Here is a 17216-nt window from a genome sequence, read left to right as displayed (position 1 = left end):
TGATTTGAACTTAGAGGCTAGTGTCCCCCCACAGGCTAGAGAGTGAAGTGCACTAAACGCTATTACCCACAATGCCCTACTTTCTCGAAACACAACACAACACAACGCCATTTTCAGCGAGCTTGGAGCCCGAAGCTGCGTGAATCAGAAAACTAAATAGGTCACAAGACTGACGGCAAAATACGCAAATAGATTTTTATTATAAGAAACGGTTTGGATTCGCCAAACTTTCCGTTCGCCACATATCGGCTAAGACCAAATGATTGTGATCGGTTGGCCATCTCTGATGTGGTATTACTGTCCAGGGCCTGGTTGATGTAAAAAGTGATCGCCTTTTTCACTGCGACTGCAAGCTAAACAAACCAGGTAGGAGGGGAAGAGGGGTGTGGAGGCGCAACTCTCAATCTGTCTAGTCAGTTATATTAGCATGTTCATTGAACTAACAGTAACACAATGATCGAACGATTTAACACAATATTCAGTTGATCAAGGTATTACGCATTTCTTCCGTGCCTCAGGGACCTAAATAGTGAGTTCAATTTTGCGGCTGAGTTGCTAGCTCGTTGGCTAGGTACTTAAAACAGCTAACTTGGCGCAGGCGAGCGAACTGGCGTAGCATGTTAGCCAGCTAGATTGGACAGCAATCCAAATATGTGTGGACGCAGGATCCGAATATAGCCTAACTTGAGTAGGCTAATCAAAGCTTGATGTCAGTGTAAACAAACCACATGAAAACACAGTAATAATGTACATATCAGAAACATTATAGTGTTGACTAATCTGTGAATATGCCGCCTCCATGTTAACCCTCCTGTTGTGTTCGTTTTATGTTTACTAGTTTTGTGTTCCCGTCAAAAATGACCGCAGCATTATAACTTGCTATAAATCCATAGTAACACACATTATCATCTAATGTTGTGATAGAGCTTTGCATGAACTTGTGTTCTATTGGATATAACCAGTTTTGTACTTCCATTTGCTATTTATGGCCTGCAGGCCTCACTGACCTGAGCTCATCCAAGTCAGAAAGGGGAAGATTCTATTGGGAAAAGGTTCCAGTGGGGGCTAGAATAAAAGCAAAGATGGGGAGTGAGGGTGTGTTTGTGCGTTCTAATGTACAGAAGCACATATAGGCCTACAGTCCATCTGATCAATAAGTATGTGCCTGGACTCAATTTTATACATTGACCATTTTCTTACCCATTCATTTCTAATGGCCGGTCATTTTTGACCAGAAACAAACATGGGTGTTCTAAAGTTAAATAAAACACTCAAATTGTTGTAAAAAATATCAAAAACATTTTTGTGTGTTCAGATGCCCTGTGTTAACAAAGTCAAGGAGCCTCATGGTAGTGAGAATAAGTTAACAATATTTTTGAGAGAAAATAATTGTCAATTGGTCACATTTGACCGCGAACACAGGAGGGTTAAACATTTTTTTTGCTAATGTTACATGACCAGAATCTAACACAGACACTTAAGGAGGTGTGTGTGAGGGCGTAAACAAAATTGTAGCTTTACAACACCTTAACACCAAGTTATTGTTCGTCAATTATTGCCGTAGTCTTATAATTTGCTTATCCTGTTTGTCATATTTAGTTAACATAGCCATCTTAACATTACGCATAGCATGAAATGAACCAGACTAGATCATTTTACATTCACCGCAGGAATTAAAATAGCTTCTCACAGTGAGGCTATTGAAATGTAAGTGTTAAGTGGCCATACATTCTTAAAGGCAATGTTTTCATTTAATGAGTATGCATAAGCTTTAAATCTACTTAAAAAATCTAGCACTTTGTTTAAATCCATTGTTTTAAAGTCGATCATTCAGTGTAGTTTTAGTACTTTTAAGTGGTCATGCATACCTTATGTTGTCTTTTACCAGTATGCATAAACTTTCACTATACTTTTATCATCTAGCACTTTGTGCATTGCTGTAATATGCCATGTTTATTTTATTCAGTTATTCAGTGCCATATTACATTATATTAAGACTATAATTTAATTCCATTCTTCCAGAACTTTACTTTGTGCTTTTTAGAATGAAAAGGACAAAACTATGTGATGAAGAGCAGGAAGGAGTTGGAGGAGGAGGAGGAGGAGGAGGAGGTGATGGCGGCTGTACGAGCCCCGGCCCCTTAGAGCAACGCAAGAGGCTGCGTGGACGCGACTTGGACAAAGACACCCAACCGAAGCAGGACCAACACCAGGAGCTTGACCCAGAGCAGGATGAGAGCACCCCCAACTGGGGCCTCCTGCCCCAGGAGATCCTGCTCCAGATCTTCCAGTACCTGCCGCTGCTGGACAGGGCCTTTGCGTCGCAGGTGTGCCACAGCTGGAACCAGACCTTCCACATGCCGGAGCTGTGGCGCTGCTTTGAGTTCGAGCTCAACCAGCCAGCCAGCTCCTACCTCAAGGCCACGCACCCAGATCTCATCAAGCAGATTATCAAGAGGCACTCCAACCACCTGCAGTTCGTCAGCTTCAAGGTGAGGAGGATAATTGTGTGTGTGTGTGTCTCTGTGTCTCTGTCTGGCTGTGTCTGTAAAAGAACACCAGTGGGTGAGGCAGTAAGGGAGGATTGGAGGTATGATGGTATGATAAGCGTGTGTGTGTGTGTGTGTGTGTGTGTGTGTGTGTGTGTATGTCTGGGTCTGTGTCTGTCTGTAAAGCAACTCCACTGGGTGAGGCTGAGAGGGAGGATTGGAGGTGCGATTAGTTTGATTGCCTCGCTGTTATGAATGCATATCTTTCCATCTAGTCACACTGACACACCAAAAATGATATTCATGCAACACATACTAAGAATGAACCAATGAAAGCCCTCCGGCTGGTTAAACAAGAGGAATATACAATCACTTGGAATGTACAGTACCTCAGTACAGCACATTCTTCCTATTGTTTACTTGGAGTCTTATGGTAAACGGGTTGCAATACCAGGGTCATGGTAAGGAGGAGTGGTAAAATGCATAAGAAATCTAGAATCTAAATTGTATTTTGTGTGTGTGTGTGATGTAGGTGGACAGCAGCACGGAGTCTGCGGAGGCAGCCTGTGACATCCTCTCTCAGCTGGTGAACTGCTCCCTGAAGACCCTGGGCCTCATCTCCACGGCCAGGCCCAGTTTCATGGAGCTGCCTAAGGTACGGCCACTCCCTGCCCCGCCCCGCCACGCCACGCTACGCCACCTCGTCCCACTGTCACCACAGCACTTCCTCAAGCATGCAGACACATGCAGGGAGTGCCACTCGCCTTGTCTGACTTGAGTGGAAGTCATTTGGTTTTTAGTGTTGTCAGGTGGCCAAGACCAGTTCTGAATTGTGCTTTGTGTTGCCGTCCAGAGTCACTGCACCAAACTTTTTTTCTTCTTTCATTCCAGTGTTTCCCATACATTGACTAATCTGTGGCGGGGCGCCATTAAATCAAAACCGGCCGCCACACATTAATATTCTATGTTTAATTCAATTTAATTTAATTTAAATTAAATATAAGATCAAATCTTTGCAGCTGCGCTTTTTACGCACGCAGCCTTTCCTTGCCCAGCCCCGCTTTCTCTCGTAGCCCGCTGCCCCTCCTCTGCATGTGCATTTAACAAAATATTCACGATTGTTGAAGGATTGTTGTTGCCACATAGAAGCATTGCATAGAAGACGTCTGGCTAAATTGCTATTAAATCCGCTTAGCATCGTGACCATGCTGCGCAAATTTGTTCAAAACTGCTGCATTGAAGTTAACTCTTATCACATGTAGGCTACATTGAGGAGACTAAGTTAAGTTATGCAATCAAGCAGTATCTCAAAGCTAACATTAGAATATGTTAGAAGACGATAAGAAGAGATAGAAGGCTAATTTTATTGACTCTGACACTGAATGTTTGCAAAATCCCGATGTAAATGGAAAAGTGTTTTCCAAAATTCAAAAGTGCTTGTCCCAAGGAGAAGTACGAACCTTTATTTGAACTATGTAGAAAACGTTATGAATTGCATCATCCACACATCAGCAGCCTTTTAACTGTGTTACAATCATAATTGCAAGGGTTCCCTCATGAACGTCTTAAAGTGACAAGCACGCATTCAGACCTATACACTACAAACACTGCATTCATTTATTTTTTCCAGAAATGACCGGTATAGCCCTGCCTACCCTCATGCTGTTTAACTTGTAGGAGTGTCCTGCCTACCCTCATGCTGTTTAACTTGTAGGAGTGTCATGCCTGCCCTTGTGCAGTTTAACTTCTAAGAGTGTGTCAGTTTCTAATGGGTTTTCAATCTGTTTTTATAATTTTTGTGGTCACGGTGCTCCATTTCTGGGATTAATAGCCTGAATATAGAAGAACTGCATGACTAGCAAAATATTTCTCTCTCTCTCCACCAGTCTCATTTCATCTCAGCACTCACCGTGGTCTTCGTCAACTCCAAGTCCCTGTCCTCCCTGAAGATCGACGACACGCCAGTGGACGACCCGTCTCTGAAGGTGCTGGTGGCCAACAACAGCGACACGCTGAAGCTGCTGAAGATGAGCAGCTGCCCACACGTGTCCCCTGCAGGTCAGATTCAACATCCCTTTATTTGTCTTTTTTATTTTTTTTTTTTTAATGTGTTTCACACATCCACCAATTCAGTATTTCAGTGGCAACTAAAAACTGTGAAATAATACACTAATAAAAAAAGAGCATTTGTAACTGAACTAAATGAAATAAAAAAACAAACATATACTGAGATAAAACAAATCCTGAAGCCATTTGTGGGAGTGTAGTTGGTTAGCAGCTGTCCACATGTGTCTGAGATGCAAGATCCAACATAATGTGGATGGCAAATCAGATTTGTCCTGGCCCCTTGTATACACTTACAGGCCCAGAAAAGTCACTTTTACACAAAACTGTTAATTTATTACAATTATTACTGTAGAAAGCTCTTTATGTTAGTAGCCTCCAGTTAGCATCAGAGGTAAGCTGCGGACCAGTGACAGCCATCCATCTTGCCCGACATGCTCTTTAACTTGCCCCGGGCCAGCAGGCCATTGGTTATGCTGAACCCTGGTTGTGGGAGTGGGGGTTATTAGAACGCTGGACTAGTGAGGGCTGGTACTGACTGATGCTCATGTCCTCATCGCATGATCCTGATGTCGGCCGCCATTTTTAAAGATGGTGGCGGTCTGCTAGAATGCAAAATCAAAATCCCCTCCCCCGTTTTGATAACCATCTCCCAACCCCTGCCCCCCAGGTTTTGATAACCAAATTCTCCGAAATCTGCTTTTTCCTGTGCGTCCAGGTATCCTGTGTGTAGCGGACCAGTGCCACGGTCTGCGGGAGCTGGCCCTGAACTACCACCTGCTGAGCGACGAGCTGTTGCTGGCGCTCTCGTCCGAGAAGCACGTCCACCTGGAGCACCTGCGCATCGACGTGGTCAGCGAGAACCCGGGCCAGCAGTTCCACACCATCAAGAAGAGCAGCTGGGACGCCATGGTGCGCCACTCGCCCAAGTTCAACCTCGTCATGTACTTCTTCCTGTACGAGGACGAGTTCGGGCCCTTCTTCCGCGACGAGATCCCGGTCACTCACCTGTATTTCGGCCGCTCGGTCAGCAAGGACGTGCTGGGCCGCGTCGGGCTGCACTGCCCGCGTCTGGTGGAGCTGGTGGTGTGCGCCAACGGTCTCCGCCCGCTGGACGAGGAGCTCATCCGCATCGCCGACCGCTGCAAGAACCTGACGGCCATCGGGCTGGGCGAGTGCGAGGTGTCCTGCAGCGCCTTCGTGGAGTTCGTGAAGATGTGCGGCCGCCGCCTCTCGCAGCTGTCCATCATGGAGGAGGTGCTGGTGCCCGACCACAAGTACGAACTGGACGATATCCACTGGGAGGTGTCCAAACACCTGGGCCGTGTCTGGTTCCCCGACATGATGCCCACCTGGTAGACGGGAGGGAGGGGGCAGCGCTTGTACGCTCACCTGTGGCCCAGGTGACCACCTGCACACCTCTCCTCCCATCTCTCCCCTTCCTTTTTCTGCTAGAATGAGACGACGTAGAGTAGTCCGCTCCACTTCAAAGACCATCCTCCCGAGTGTGTTCTTCTCGACACGCAGACACACACACACACACACACATATAGAGAGAACAATTCATACTCAGTCATGCTGTCTTGGTGTAGCTTGGCTCTACATCATGACATTTGTGTGTATGTTTATGTATGAAGTAGACACCTGCATTGCTGTGTCTGCAGAGGCTCGTATGAGCGCCTGGGCGGACTTTTTAAAAAAGTAGTACGAGTGTCTGGGAAAGGAGAGATGGGCGTCGCCGCTGAGCAACAGGATCTCAGATGGACCAATCAAACTTCATCATCAGACAGGTCTCTCGGCTCATTGGTCAGGTTGGAAGATCTCATGGGGATACAAATCAGTTGAAACTGAGGGAAGGAGGACCGGTTCAGCAGTCCCGCACTGTGCTGTGATTGGCTGAAATACTTGTCTTTCATTGGAATGAGTTTTGATTGATTAGCAATTGGTGTGGAATTGATGCTTGTGTAGGGTCTCAGTTAGCGCAGTAAGTTTCACTTCTGGGAAGTATCTGGAAGTTACTTTATTATCCATTTGGATATTTGGATGTCTAAATCACAATATAGCACTTTTAAAAATAAATGAAGAAACAATTTAATGAAAAGCAAAATGTTTAATTGTTTTGTATATATTTTAGGTTAGCCTAATCCTTGACTCTGCAACAGATCCAGATTGGTTCTGAAACATTTTTAGCAGGTCGGCAGGACTGGCTAACAGATCCAGATCGCTTCTGAAATGTTTTGAGCAGGTCGGCAGGATAGCTGCAGGAAGCCAGGAGAATGTCCATGAACACCGAGGGAGTAGAATAGAACTTGATTATGTGGCACCACCATTACCCTCCACTCAACCATTACCCTCCTCTCAAACGCTTGAGTCTGCATCAGAGACTTACCTGGATTTTAACACGTTTGTGATGAACTCACGAGAAGCTTTTCGGCTTTTGTCTCCCTCTGTACATCAGCCCCATCTCCCCTCGTTAGTGGTTACTGTTCCTTTTTGCTGATGTGGAAGATGTTTGGCGCCTCGTCTCCTCTCGTTAATGGCGTTCCTTTTGGCTGATGTGGAAGACGTTTGGCGCCTCGTCTCCTCGTTAATGCCGTTCCTTTTTGCTGATGTGGAAGACGTTTGACGCCTCACGCCGTCTACTCACACAGTTTTTATAGTGTACATAAATAATATGGATGGACTCTTTTATTTGTGTCCTGGAAGAGGATGAAAACACAAATTCCTGTCCAGCTGAGGTGATTTTCCTCGCAGATGTTTATCCGTTTTTCATTTCTACTTACAAAGAGATATGAAGGAAACTCTGTGGGTTTTTATTTCCTCTTTCCCTTGCCCCAGCATTCCCACCGCATCCTTCCTCCTGCTCCTCAGTTGCCCCCGCATTCCCACCGCATCCTTCCTCCTGCTCCTCAGTTGCCCCCGCATTCCCACCGCATCCTTCCTCCTGCTCCTCAGTTGCCCCCGCAATTCCCACCGCATCCTTCCTCCTGCTCGTCAGTTGCCCCCGCATTCCCACCGCATCCTTCCTCCTGCTCCTCAGTTGCCCCAGCATTCCCACCGCATCCTTCCTCCTGCTCCTCAGTTGCCCCCGCAATTCCCACCGCATCCTTCCTCCTGCTCCTCAGTTGTCCCAGCATTCCCACCGCATCCCTCGTTCCCATGACTACCCAAACTTGGCTTGATCCCGTGTAATTTATTTAGCGTAAAACTGCTTTTTGTATTCATCAGTGGTTTGTATTGATGATGATGATGATGATGATGATGTATAGTTTCCAAGTGATGTACATGTGTACGTATGTCTGCAAACAGTCACAGTTGTTGTGAACATATAGGCCTGCCTAATATGAGAAGAAAGCTTGTGCAGCTTTTCCCACTCACCTCCACTAGAGGGAGCATGTGTGCAGGTTTTGACTGCTCCTGTCAGAACAGAGTAGCTTTTCTCTTGTAGAAGTGTGTGGGTTTCCTGACATCACTGTAAATAGATGCTACATGTACATTCATACACACTACACTTTCACTGTGCTGGGATGCTGTTATCCTTTTTTTTTTGTCAAGCCTACATCAAAGACGTACAAAAATGTTAACACCATTTCAAGGTGCTGATTTATTTTTTACCTTTTTTGTATTTCCATGTAGGCTACAAAACAGAAAAATCTGATCTAAGAAATATTCTCAGATGTAATGGACAGAAAATGGTATTGTGAATCTTTTCTAAAGAATTCAGTATAGAAATAGTCAGTCTTGTGGAAATATGGGCTGAACTGAGACAAAGTTTCTCTCCTCTGAGCTGGGCATATGACCGTCAACCTTTGGCTGACCTTTGATTGTCCAGGATTAAGTGCGTCTCCATGGCTACATTGGAAGTGTACATCGGTCACGTTGACTTCATTTACTCTGTTCCTCTGACATATCTGTCCATCTGGGATACAGCCCCCGCCCCAAAAAAAAAAAAACATGACCATTCAAGTTATACTGATGATTCTGATTTTAAAAATGGATATGGATATGCATTTTTTTGGTTTTCAAGTGGTTTAACCCCTGCACTTTATATACAAATGTATTCCATAAATGTACATAATATATTACAGACTGATGTATAATTATATTAGATTCGCTCGCAGTTGTTTTTCCTCATCTGCTGCAGTAAGTGAATAGTTCTGTTCGAGTTTGTACTAAGGCTATATATATAAATATTTTTGTTCATTATTCCTTTTGCAGTCCTTTAATTCTGGCTTGTTGATTGAGCTCTTTCTAGTATGTTACATAACAGAGATCTATCCAGAAAAAAGCGCTCATACAATATTGTTTATTTTCATTTTGCTTTTTTTGATTTTGAATAAATTTTTTGTGAATGTATTAAGAGATTGGAGTCATCTTTTTATTTCTCTGTGAATAAAATCAAGAAATAGTACCAGATAGAGACAAACACACGTGCCATTTCTGTAACTTTTATTCAATAGACTACATGCACGACAGGCTCTTCCTGTACTCATTGGTTTCTGGTGGAGCGTGTACCGTGTACCTGCATCATCTTTTATATTCTGCTACAGACATCTTCACTCCGACACTGAATATCGTGTTTGTCCAGTAACAATTTTAACACACGCATAAATCTTTTTATCGTAACGTGCTGATTCCCTAGTGCAACACCCAACCGGGTCCGTGTAGACACTAATTACATTAACAATTGAGGCAGGATCAAACACAACAAACAAGCACACAGAGAGCCTTTTGTGCACGCAATTTATTACTATCTCAGTGTTAAAGTTCATGCTGAACATCATGAGCCATGCAAAGTTTTTCTCCATTGCCTTCTAGCTCCCTCTAGTGGCCTTCTAGTATTCATGCAAATCTCTACCGTTGCAACTGAAGAGGAAACCACACATAATTTGCTTAGTGTCGTAACCGCTTGGCTCGGGAGTGAGCATGACATGAAGGGGAGACCACACCAAAGTATATTTTAAACAAAAGTATATTTATTAAGTGAGATATTTACAGTCAGTATATGTAAGGCAAAGCAAACTGTCGTGTAGGTCCGCATGTGGATGTGTAATGCAATAAAGTAAGGTAGCAGAGCTGCAGCCATCCCTGCCAAGAGTGTGTTCATAAGTGCCGTGCAAGAGAGACAGCCAACTGGAGAACACTGGTTTTATCCACCCTCCAATTAGGCCATCAATTAGCCACTTAAGTAGAACCTCCACAGCTCCTCCTGCAGGCCAAGAGAGGGACAGACAAGAACAAGCCACAAACAATACCATGGCCAGCAAAGGAGAAAGAGGCAGACCCAGCACGGTAGAGCTGGGGCGTCACACTTGGCAATCTGTCCCCTAAACACACCTGGGGTGTATTCCAAGTAGGTGGTTAAGTGACATATCTGTGTAAGTTAACCCAGAGGAAGTGGTAAACCTAATAGAAGAGCCCTTTGGCTTTGTTTAGTTTCGAGATTGAAGCCACTGGGCTATTCTATTATCAGGTTTACAACTATCAGGTTATCTTACCAAGGCCACTAAACCTACTTGGAATCATGGCCTGTTTTCTGCAGACTTGAGCTTGAGTTCAAGATGGACAGAACATTGCAAAGCGTGTTTAATGCAAACAGTGTTGCTTTCTTTTCCAAGTCTATGCCGAGCCTGATGAATCAGCATACATGTAGAACTTTTCACTTCTTCATCTGTAAATGACTTCAGATGGATATGCTGTGTTCACATCCCTTTTTGTAATGCAGTGGCTTTCGTACTGTATACATGTCAATTGGCAATATAACCAAAATCATTTCATATTGGAAGACAAACCGTCTCAGATCGCTCACCTAGTCAGACTCGTTGTCGAGCAAGGCTGAAGCTAAGACTCCCGCGATATTTTAAGGTCATGTGACATGGTGTCACGGTGGTAAGTCCCTCCCCGGCTGACAGAAGTCAGACAAAATTTCTAACCAATAAGCATTGCGTCCATCCCAGTATGCATTGTGTTCAACCCAGCATGCATCACATCAAGTCAGATCTGCACAGATCTGCCTCAAGTCGAACACGCCTAATTTCACCCTTTGATTACGTTGTTTTCCCGACTGTCAGCATTCATGTGCTTTGCAGTCGGAATGTGTGAAAAACATGGATGCCACAACAAAGGTTAAAAAATATGCTCACTAATCTTAAATAAACAGTTAAGTGTTGCTTTTTTCAGGCTATGTTTTAAGTAATTAACTGTGTATAACTGTTTTGTTGTTGACTATGACACCACGGTGAAGTTAGTTTCATGCCTATGAGTTCAAATAATAGATGAGTGCAGACATGTGTACATACTCTGCTAGTCACAAACAGGTTTTAGTTAAGCATGATTTAGTGAAATACCTGTTCCATACGGTTTCACATGTAAGCAGGTTCCTTCAAATGCGCCACTGCTGCTTGCTGTTAAAGGGAATGACAGATGTCATTTTCATTGGTTTAAAGGTGCTCTAAGCGATGCTGGGTAACTTCACTTCTGTTGACATTCAAACAAAACAGATTTGCATTGAGCTCAATGAGCATCAAACCAGCTAATAGGCTAACTGAAATAACACCATGCCAATCTCTAGGTATTCCAAAGGTCAAGGGAACTTTATCTGCATAGTATCCTGGATCCATGAAATAACTTGCCTTTAAAAAATACAAATCTTCCTGCCTCTATGGGAATTTAACAAGACTACACAAACGTGTACCTATGTCTCATAAGAGTAAAAATAATGAGTCTTGCACACTGCACTGTTTGTAACAGTACTCTAGCATTGCCCATGATGGGTTAAATGATTGCAAAAGACATGTTGAGATGAGTTTAACAAGTGTCATTCCATGTGCATATTATTCAGGCCTATACTACAGTAGATGGCTATATTTGCCAACTACCAAAATCTACATATTTTATTATCACCATTTCTATCTATACAGTAGGCCTTCCTTATTTGGTGTACTGACAAGAGACAATGAATTAACAAACATAGGCTATTCATCTGTGTTTCAGTATCTAAGTTGGGTAAAGTAAAGTATTTTTTAAGCTAACCGAACAAGTCACAATCAGGATGAGTGAGATAGCTTTATGTCCAGGACGTTGGATTCCCAAAGGATGGTTTCAAGCATGTGTCTGTGTGATCAGCTTAGTAGACTGGTCATGTGCCTGTGCCATGTGATCTTGTTCATGTGTATTCAGGTCTTGCGTAACAGTTTTTGTAGGCCTACCAAAACTGAGCACCAAGGACCATGATGTCAGCAGTCAGTTTTGTACTTTCTGGAGTAGCTACTGTATAGCACAGTATTGACCATTGAAATGAATGGAAGTGGTAAACTCTCTCTCTCCACCTCTAAATTATACTAGATCATACCACAACAGCAGAACTTTGCAGTGCATCTGTTCAAAGTGAAATATAGTGCCACCTGGTGGCAGATTGAGAAATAACCGAAAGCATGACTTGCACTAGTCAAGAGCTGAAGAGCAAAAGTATGGCATTATGAGAAGGGACAGTGCCCCCCTTTAACACCCCCACTCCCCATGTGTCCTTGTGCTGCATGAACAGATACATGTCAGCAGCGCTGTGTGTGGGGACTGAGTAGTATTACAGTTGTGACCAAATATTACCAAAATAGGCCTATTTAAAAAAAAACATTCACAATCAGAATCAGAATCAGTTTTGAAATTGATATTTTTGGCTGTTGTAATAACTGCCACTAAAGTTAACAGAGGCCACTGGAACAGGACACGAGCAGTGGTCATCCATCAATGCCACAAACTTCCACTTAATTCAGTCTGATGCAACGGGATAGCATCTCATTTTCATTAGGTTATAACTATAACTAGGCATGCATTTCCTCTGGTTTCTGAGCTTGCTGTTCAGCTCTGGAGTATCAGGCAGCTTGACCAAGATAGCAGTTATTGTAGGAGTGTCCTGCCTACCCTCATGCTGTTTAACTTGTAGGAGTGTCATGCCTGCCCTTGTGCAGTTTAACTTCTAAGAGTGTGTCAGTTTCTAATGGGTTTTCAATCTGTTTTTATAATTTTTGTGGTCACGGTGCTCCATTTCTGGGATTAATAGCCTGAATATAGAAGAACTGCATGACTAGCAAAATATTTCTCTCTCTCTCCACCAGTCTCATTTCATCTCAGCACTCACCGTGGTCTTCGTCAACTCCAAGTCCCTGTCCTCCCTGAAGATCGACGACACGCCAGTGGACGACCCGTCTCTGAAGGTGCTGGTGGCCAACAACAGCGACACGCTGAAGCTGCTGAAGATGAGCAGCTGCCCACACGTGTCCCCTGCAGGTCAGATTCAACATCCCTTTATTTGTCTTTTTTTTTATTATTTTTTTTATGTGTTTCACACATCCACCAATTCAGTATTTCAGTGGCAACTAAAAACTGTGAAATAATACACTAATAAAAAAAGAGCATTTGTAACTGAACTAAATGAAATAAAAAAACAAACATATACTGAGATAAAACAAATCCTGAAGCCATTTGTGGGAGTGTAGTTGGTTAGCAGCTGTCCACATGTGTCTGAGATGCAAGATCCAACATAATGTAGATGGCAAATCAGATTTGTCCTGGCCCCTTGTATACACTTACAGGCCCAGAAAAGTCACTTTTACACAAAACTGTTAATTTATTACAATTATTACTGTAGAAAGCTCTTTATGTTAGTAGCCTCCAGTTAGCATCAGAGGTAAGCTGCGGACCAGTGACAGCCATCCATCTTGCCCGACATGCTGTTTAACTTGCCCCGGGCCAGCAGGCCATTGGTTATGCTGAACCCTGGTTGTGGGAGTGGGGGTTATTAGAACGCTGGACTAGTGAGGGCTGGTACTGACTGATGCTCATGTCCTCATCACATGATCCTGATGTTGGCCGCCATTTTTAAAGATGGTGGCGGTCTGCTAGAATGCAAAATCAAAATCCCCTCCCCCGTTTTGATAACCATCTCCCAACCCCTGCCCCCCAGGTTTTGATAACCAAATTCTCCGAAATCTGCTTTTTCCTGTGCGTCCAGGTATCCTGTGTGTAGCGGACCAGTGCCACGGTCTGCGGGAGCTGGCCCTGAACTACCACCTACTGAGCGACGAGCTGTTGCTGGCGCTCTCGTCCGAGAAGCACGTCCACCTGGAGCACCTGCGCATCGACGTGGTCAGCGAGAACCCGGGCCAGCAGTTCCACACCATCAAGAAGAGCAGCTGGGACGCCATGGTGCGCCACTCGCCCAAGTTCAACCTCGTCATGTACTTCTTCCTGTACGAGGACGAGTTCGGGCCCTTCTTCCGCGACGAGATCCCGGTCACTCACCTGTATTTCGGCCGCTCGGTCAGCAAAGACGTGCTGGGCCGCGTCGGGCTGCACTGCCCGCGTCTGGTGGAGCTGGTGGTGTGCGCCAACGGTCTCCGCCCGCTGGACGAGGAGCTCATCCGCATCGCCGACCGCTGCAAGAACCTGACGGCCATCGGGCTGGGCGAGTGCGAGGTGTCCTGCAGCGCCTTCGTGGAGTTCGTGAAGATGTGCGGCCGCCGCCTCTCGCAGCTGTCCATCATGGAGGAGGTGCTGGTGCCCGACCACAAGTACGAACTGGACGATATCCACTGGGAGGTGTCCAAACACCTGGGCCGTGTCTGGTTCCCCGACATGATGCCCACCTGGTAGACGGGAGGGAGGGGGCAGCGCTTGTACGCTCACCTGTGGCCCAGGTGACCACCTGCACACCTCTCCTCCCATCTCTCCCCTTCCTTTTTCTGCTAGAATGAGACGACGTAGAGTAGTCCGCTCCACTTCAAAGACCATCCTCCCGAGTGTGTTCTTCTCGACACGCAGACACACACACACACACACACATATAGAGAGAACAATTCATACTCAGTCATGCTGTCTTGGTGTAGCTTGGCTCTACATCATGACATTTGTGTGTATGTTTATGTATGAAGTAGACACCTGCATTGCTGTGTCTGCAGAGGCTCGTATGAGCGCCTGGGCGGACTTTTTAAAAAAGTAGTACGAGTGTCTGGGAAAGGAGAGATGGGCGTCGCCGCTGAGCAACAGGATCTCAGATGGACCAATCAAACTTCATCATCAGACAGGTCTCTCGGCTCATTGGTCAGGTTGGAAGATCTCATGGGGATACAAATCAGTTGAAACTGAGGGAAGGAGGACCGGTTCAGCAGTCCCGCACTGTGCTGTGATTGGCTGAAATACTTGTCTTTCATTGGAATGAGTTTTGATTGATTAGCAATTGGTGTGGAATTGATGCTTGTGTAGGGTCTCAGTTAGCGCAGTAAGTTTCACTTCTGGGAAGTATCTGGAAGTTACTTTATTATCCATTTGGATATTTGGATGTCTAAATCACAATATAGCACTTTTAAAAATAAATGAAGAAACAATTTAATGAAAAGCAAAATGTTTAATTGTTTTGTATATATTTTAGGTTAGCCTAATCCTTGACTCTGCAACAGATCCAGATTGGTTCTGAAACATTTTTAGCAGGTCGGCAGGACTGGCTAACAGATCCAGATCGCTTCTGAAATGTTTTGAGCAGGTCGGCAGGATAGCTGCAGGAAGCCAGGAGAATGTCCATGAACACCGAGGGAGTAGAATAGAACTTGATTATGTGGCACCACCATTACCCTCCACTCAACCATTACCCTCCTCTCAAACGCTTGAGTCTGCATCAGAGACTTACCTGGATTTTAACACGTTTGTGATGAACTCACGAGAAGCTTTTCGGCTTTTGTCTCCCTCTGTACGTCAGCCCCATCTCCCCTCGTTAGTGGTTACTGTTCCTTTTTGCTGATGTGGAAGATGTTTGGCGCCTCGTCTCCTCTCGTTAATGGCGTTCCTTTTGGCTGATGTGGAAGACGTTTGGCGCCTCGTCTCCTCTCGTTAATGGCGTTCCTTTTTGCTGATGTGGAAGACGTTTGACGCCTCACGCCGTCTACTCACGCAGTTTTTATAGTGTACATAAATAATATGGGTGGACTCTTTTATTTGTGTCCTGGAAGAGGATGAAAACACAAATTCCTGTCCAGCTGAGGTGATTTTCCTCGCAGATGTTTATCCGTTTTTCATTTCTACTTACAAAGAGATATGAAGGAAACTCTGTGGGTTTTTATTTCCTCTTTCCCTTGCCCCAGCATTCCCACCGCATCCTTCCTCCTGCTCCTCAGTTGCCCCCGCAATTCCCACCGCATCCTTCCTCCTGCTCCTCAGTTGCCCCCGCATTCCCACCGCATCCTTCCTCCTGCTCCTCAGTTGCCCCCGCATCCTTCCTCCTGCTCCTCAGTTGCCCCCGCATTCCCACCGCATCCTTCCTCCTGCTCCTCAGTTGCCCCCTGCATCCTTCCTCCTGCTCCTCAGTTGCCCCCGCATTCCCACCGCATCCTTCCTCCTGCTCCTCAGTTGCCCCAGCATTCCCACCGCATCCCTCGTTCCCATGACTGCCCAAACTTGGCTTGATCCCGTGTAATTTATTTAGCGTAAAACTGCTTTTTGTATTCATCAGTGGTTTGTATTGATGATGATGATGATGATGATGATGATGTATAGTTTCCAAGTGATGTACATGTGTACGTATGTCTGCAAACAGTCACAGTTGTTGTGAACATATAGGCCTGCCTAATATGAGAAGAAAGCTTGTGCAGCTTTTCCCACTCACCTCCACTAGAGGGAGCATGTGTGCAGGTTTTGACTGCTCCTGTCAGAACAGAGTAGCTTTTCTCTTGTAGAAGTGTGTGGGTTTCCTGACATCACTGTAAATAGATGCTACATGTACATTCATACACACTACACTTTCACTGTGCTGGGATGCTGTTATCCTTTTATTTTGTCAAGCCTACATCAAAGACGTACAAAAATGTTAACACCATTTCAAGGTGCTGATTTATTTTTTACCTTTTTTGTATTTCCATGTAGGCTACAAAACAGAAAAATCTGATCTAAGAAATATTCTCAGATGTAATGGACAGAAAATGGCATTGTGAATCTTTTCTAAAGAATTCAGTATAGAAATAGTCGAGTCAGTCTTGTGGAAATATGGGCTGAACTGAGACAAAATTTCTCTCCTCTGAGCTGGGCATATGACCTTCAACCTTTGGCTGACCTTTGATTGTCCAGGATTAAGTGCGTCTCCATGGCTACATTGGAAGTGTACATCGGTCACGTTGACTTCATTTACTCTGTTCCTCTGACATATCTGTCCATCTGGGATACAGCCCCCCCCCCCCCCCCCCCAAAAAAAAAAAAACATGACCATTCAAGTTATACTGATTCTGATTTTAAAAATGTGTAGAGATATGGATATGCATTTTTTTGGTTTTCAAGTGGTTTAACCCCTGCACTTTATATACAAATGTATTCCATAAATGTACATAATATATTACAGACTGATGTATAATTATATTAGATTTGCTCGCAGTTGTTTTTCCTCATCTGCTGCAGTAAGTGAATAGTTCTGTTCGAGTTTGTACTAAGGCTATATATATAAATATAAATATTTTTGTTCATTATTCCTTTTGCAGTCCTTTAATTCTGGCTTGTTGATTGAGCTCTTTCTAGTATGTTACATAACAGAGATCTATCCAGAAAAAAGCGCTCATACAATATTGTTTATTTTCATTTTGCTTTTTTTGATTTTGAATACATTTTTTGTGAATGTATTAAGAGATT

General features: G+C 44.4%; 3 protein-coding genes across 4 annotated transcripts; all 3 read left to right on the top strand.

Annotated features, from left to right (window-relative positions):
* Nucleotides 1-88: 88 nt before the first annotated feature.
* LOC121699087 (F-box/LRR-repeat protein 3-like) lies at nt 89-6105 on the top strand. 2 transcript variants are annotated; one of them, XM_042081729.1, is made up of 5 exons: nt 89-366; nt 2045-2492; nt 3022-3144; nt 4376-4547; nt 5272-6105. In XM_042081729.1, exons 2-5 carry the CDS (start codon nt 2046-2048, stop codon nt 5910-5912), a joined length of 1383 nt encoding a protein of 460 aa, XP_041937663.1. In that variant the 5' UTR covers nt 89-366; nt 2045; the 3' UTR covers nt 5913-6105. The 2 variants fall into 2 exon arrangements, with proteins under 2 accessions (XP_041937663.1, XP_041937662.1); XM_042081728.1 differs by having other exon boundaries at nt 2023-2492.
* A 1239-nt stretch (nt 6106-7344) lies between these two features.
* LOC121699089 (protein TRACHEARY ELEMENT DIFFERENTIATION-RELATED 7A-like) lies at nt 7345-16773 on the top strand. Its single transcript, XM_042081732.1, has 2 exons — nt 7345-7646; nt 15731-16773. Exons 1-2 carry the CDS (start codon nt 7345-7347, stop codon nt 16005-16007), a joined length of 579 nt encoding a protein of 192 aa, XP_041937666.1. The 3' UTR covers nt 16008-16773.
* On the top strand, nt 12498-16773 carry LOC121699088 (F-box/LRR-repeat protein 3). Its single transcript, XM_042081731.1, has 2 exons — nt 12498-12839; nt 13564-16773. The coding sequence occupies exons 1-2, from the start codon at nt 12809-12811 to the stop codon at nt 14202-14204; spliced, it is 672 nt and encodes a 223-aa protein (XP_041937665.1). The 5' UTR covers nt 12498-12808; the 3' UTR covers nt 14205-16773.
* Nucleotides 16774-17216: the final 443 nt, after the last annotated feature.

Source organism: Alosa sapidissima, chromosome 23, assembly GCF_018492685.1.
Source record: "Alosa sapidissima isolate fAloSap1 chromosome 23, fAloSap1.pri, whole genome shotgun sequence".
NCBI lineage: Eukaryota > Metazoa > Chordata > Actinopteri > Clupeiformes > Clupeidae > Alosa > Alosa sapidissima.
This window is presented reverse-complemented; position numbering and strand designations above follow the sequence as displayed.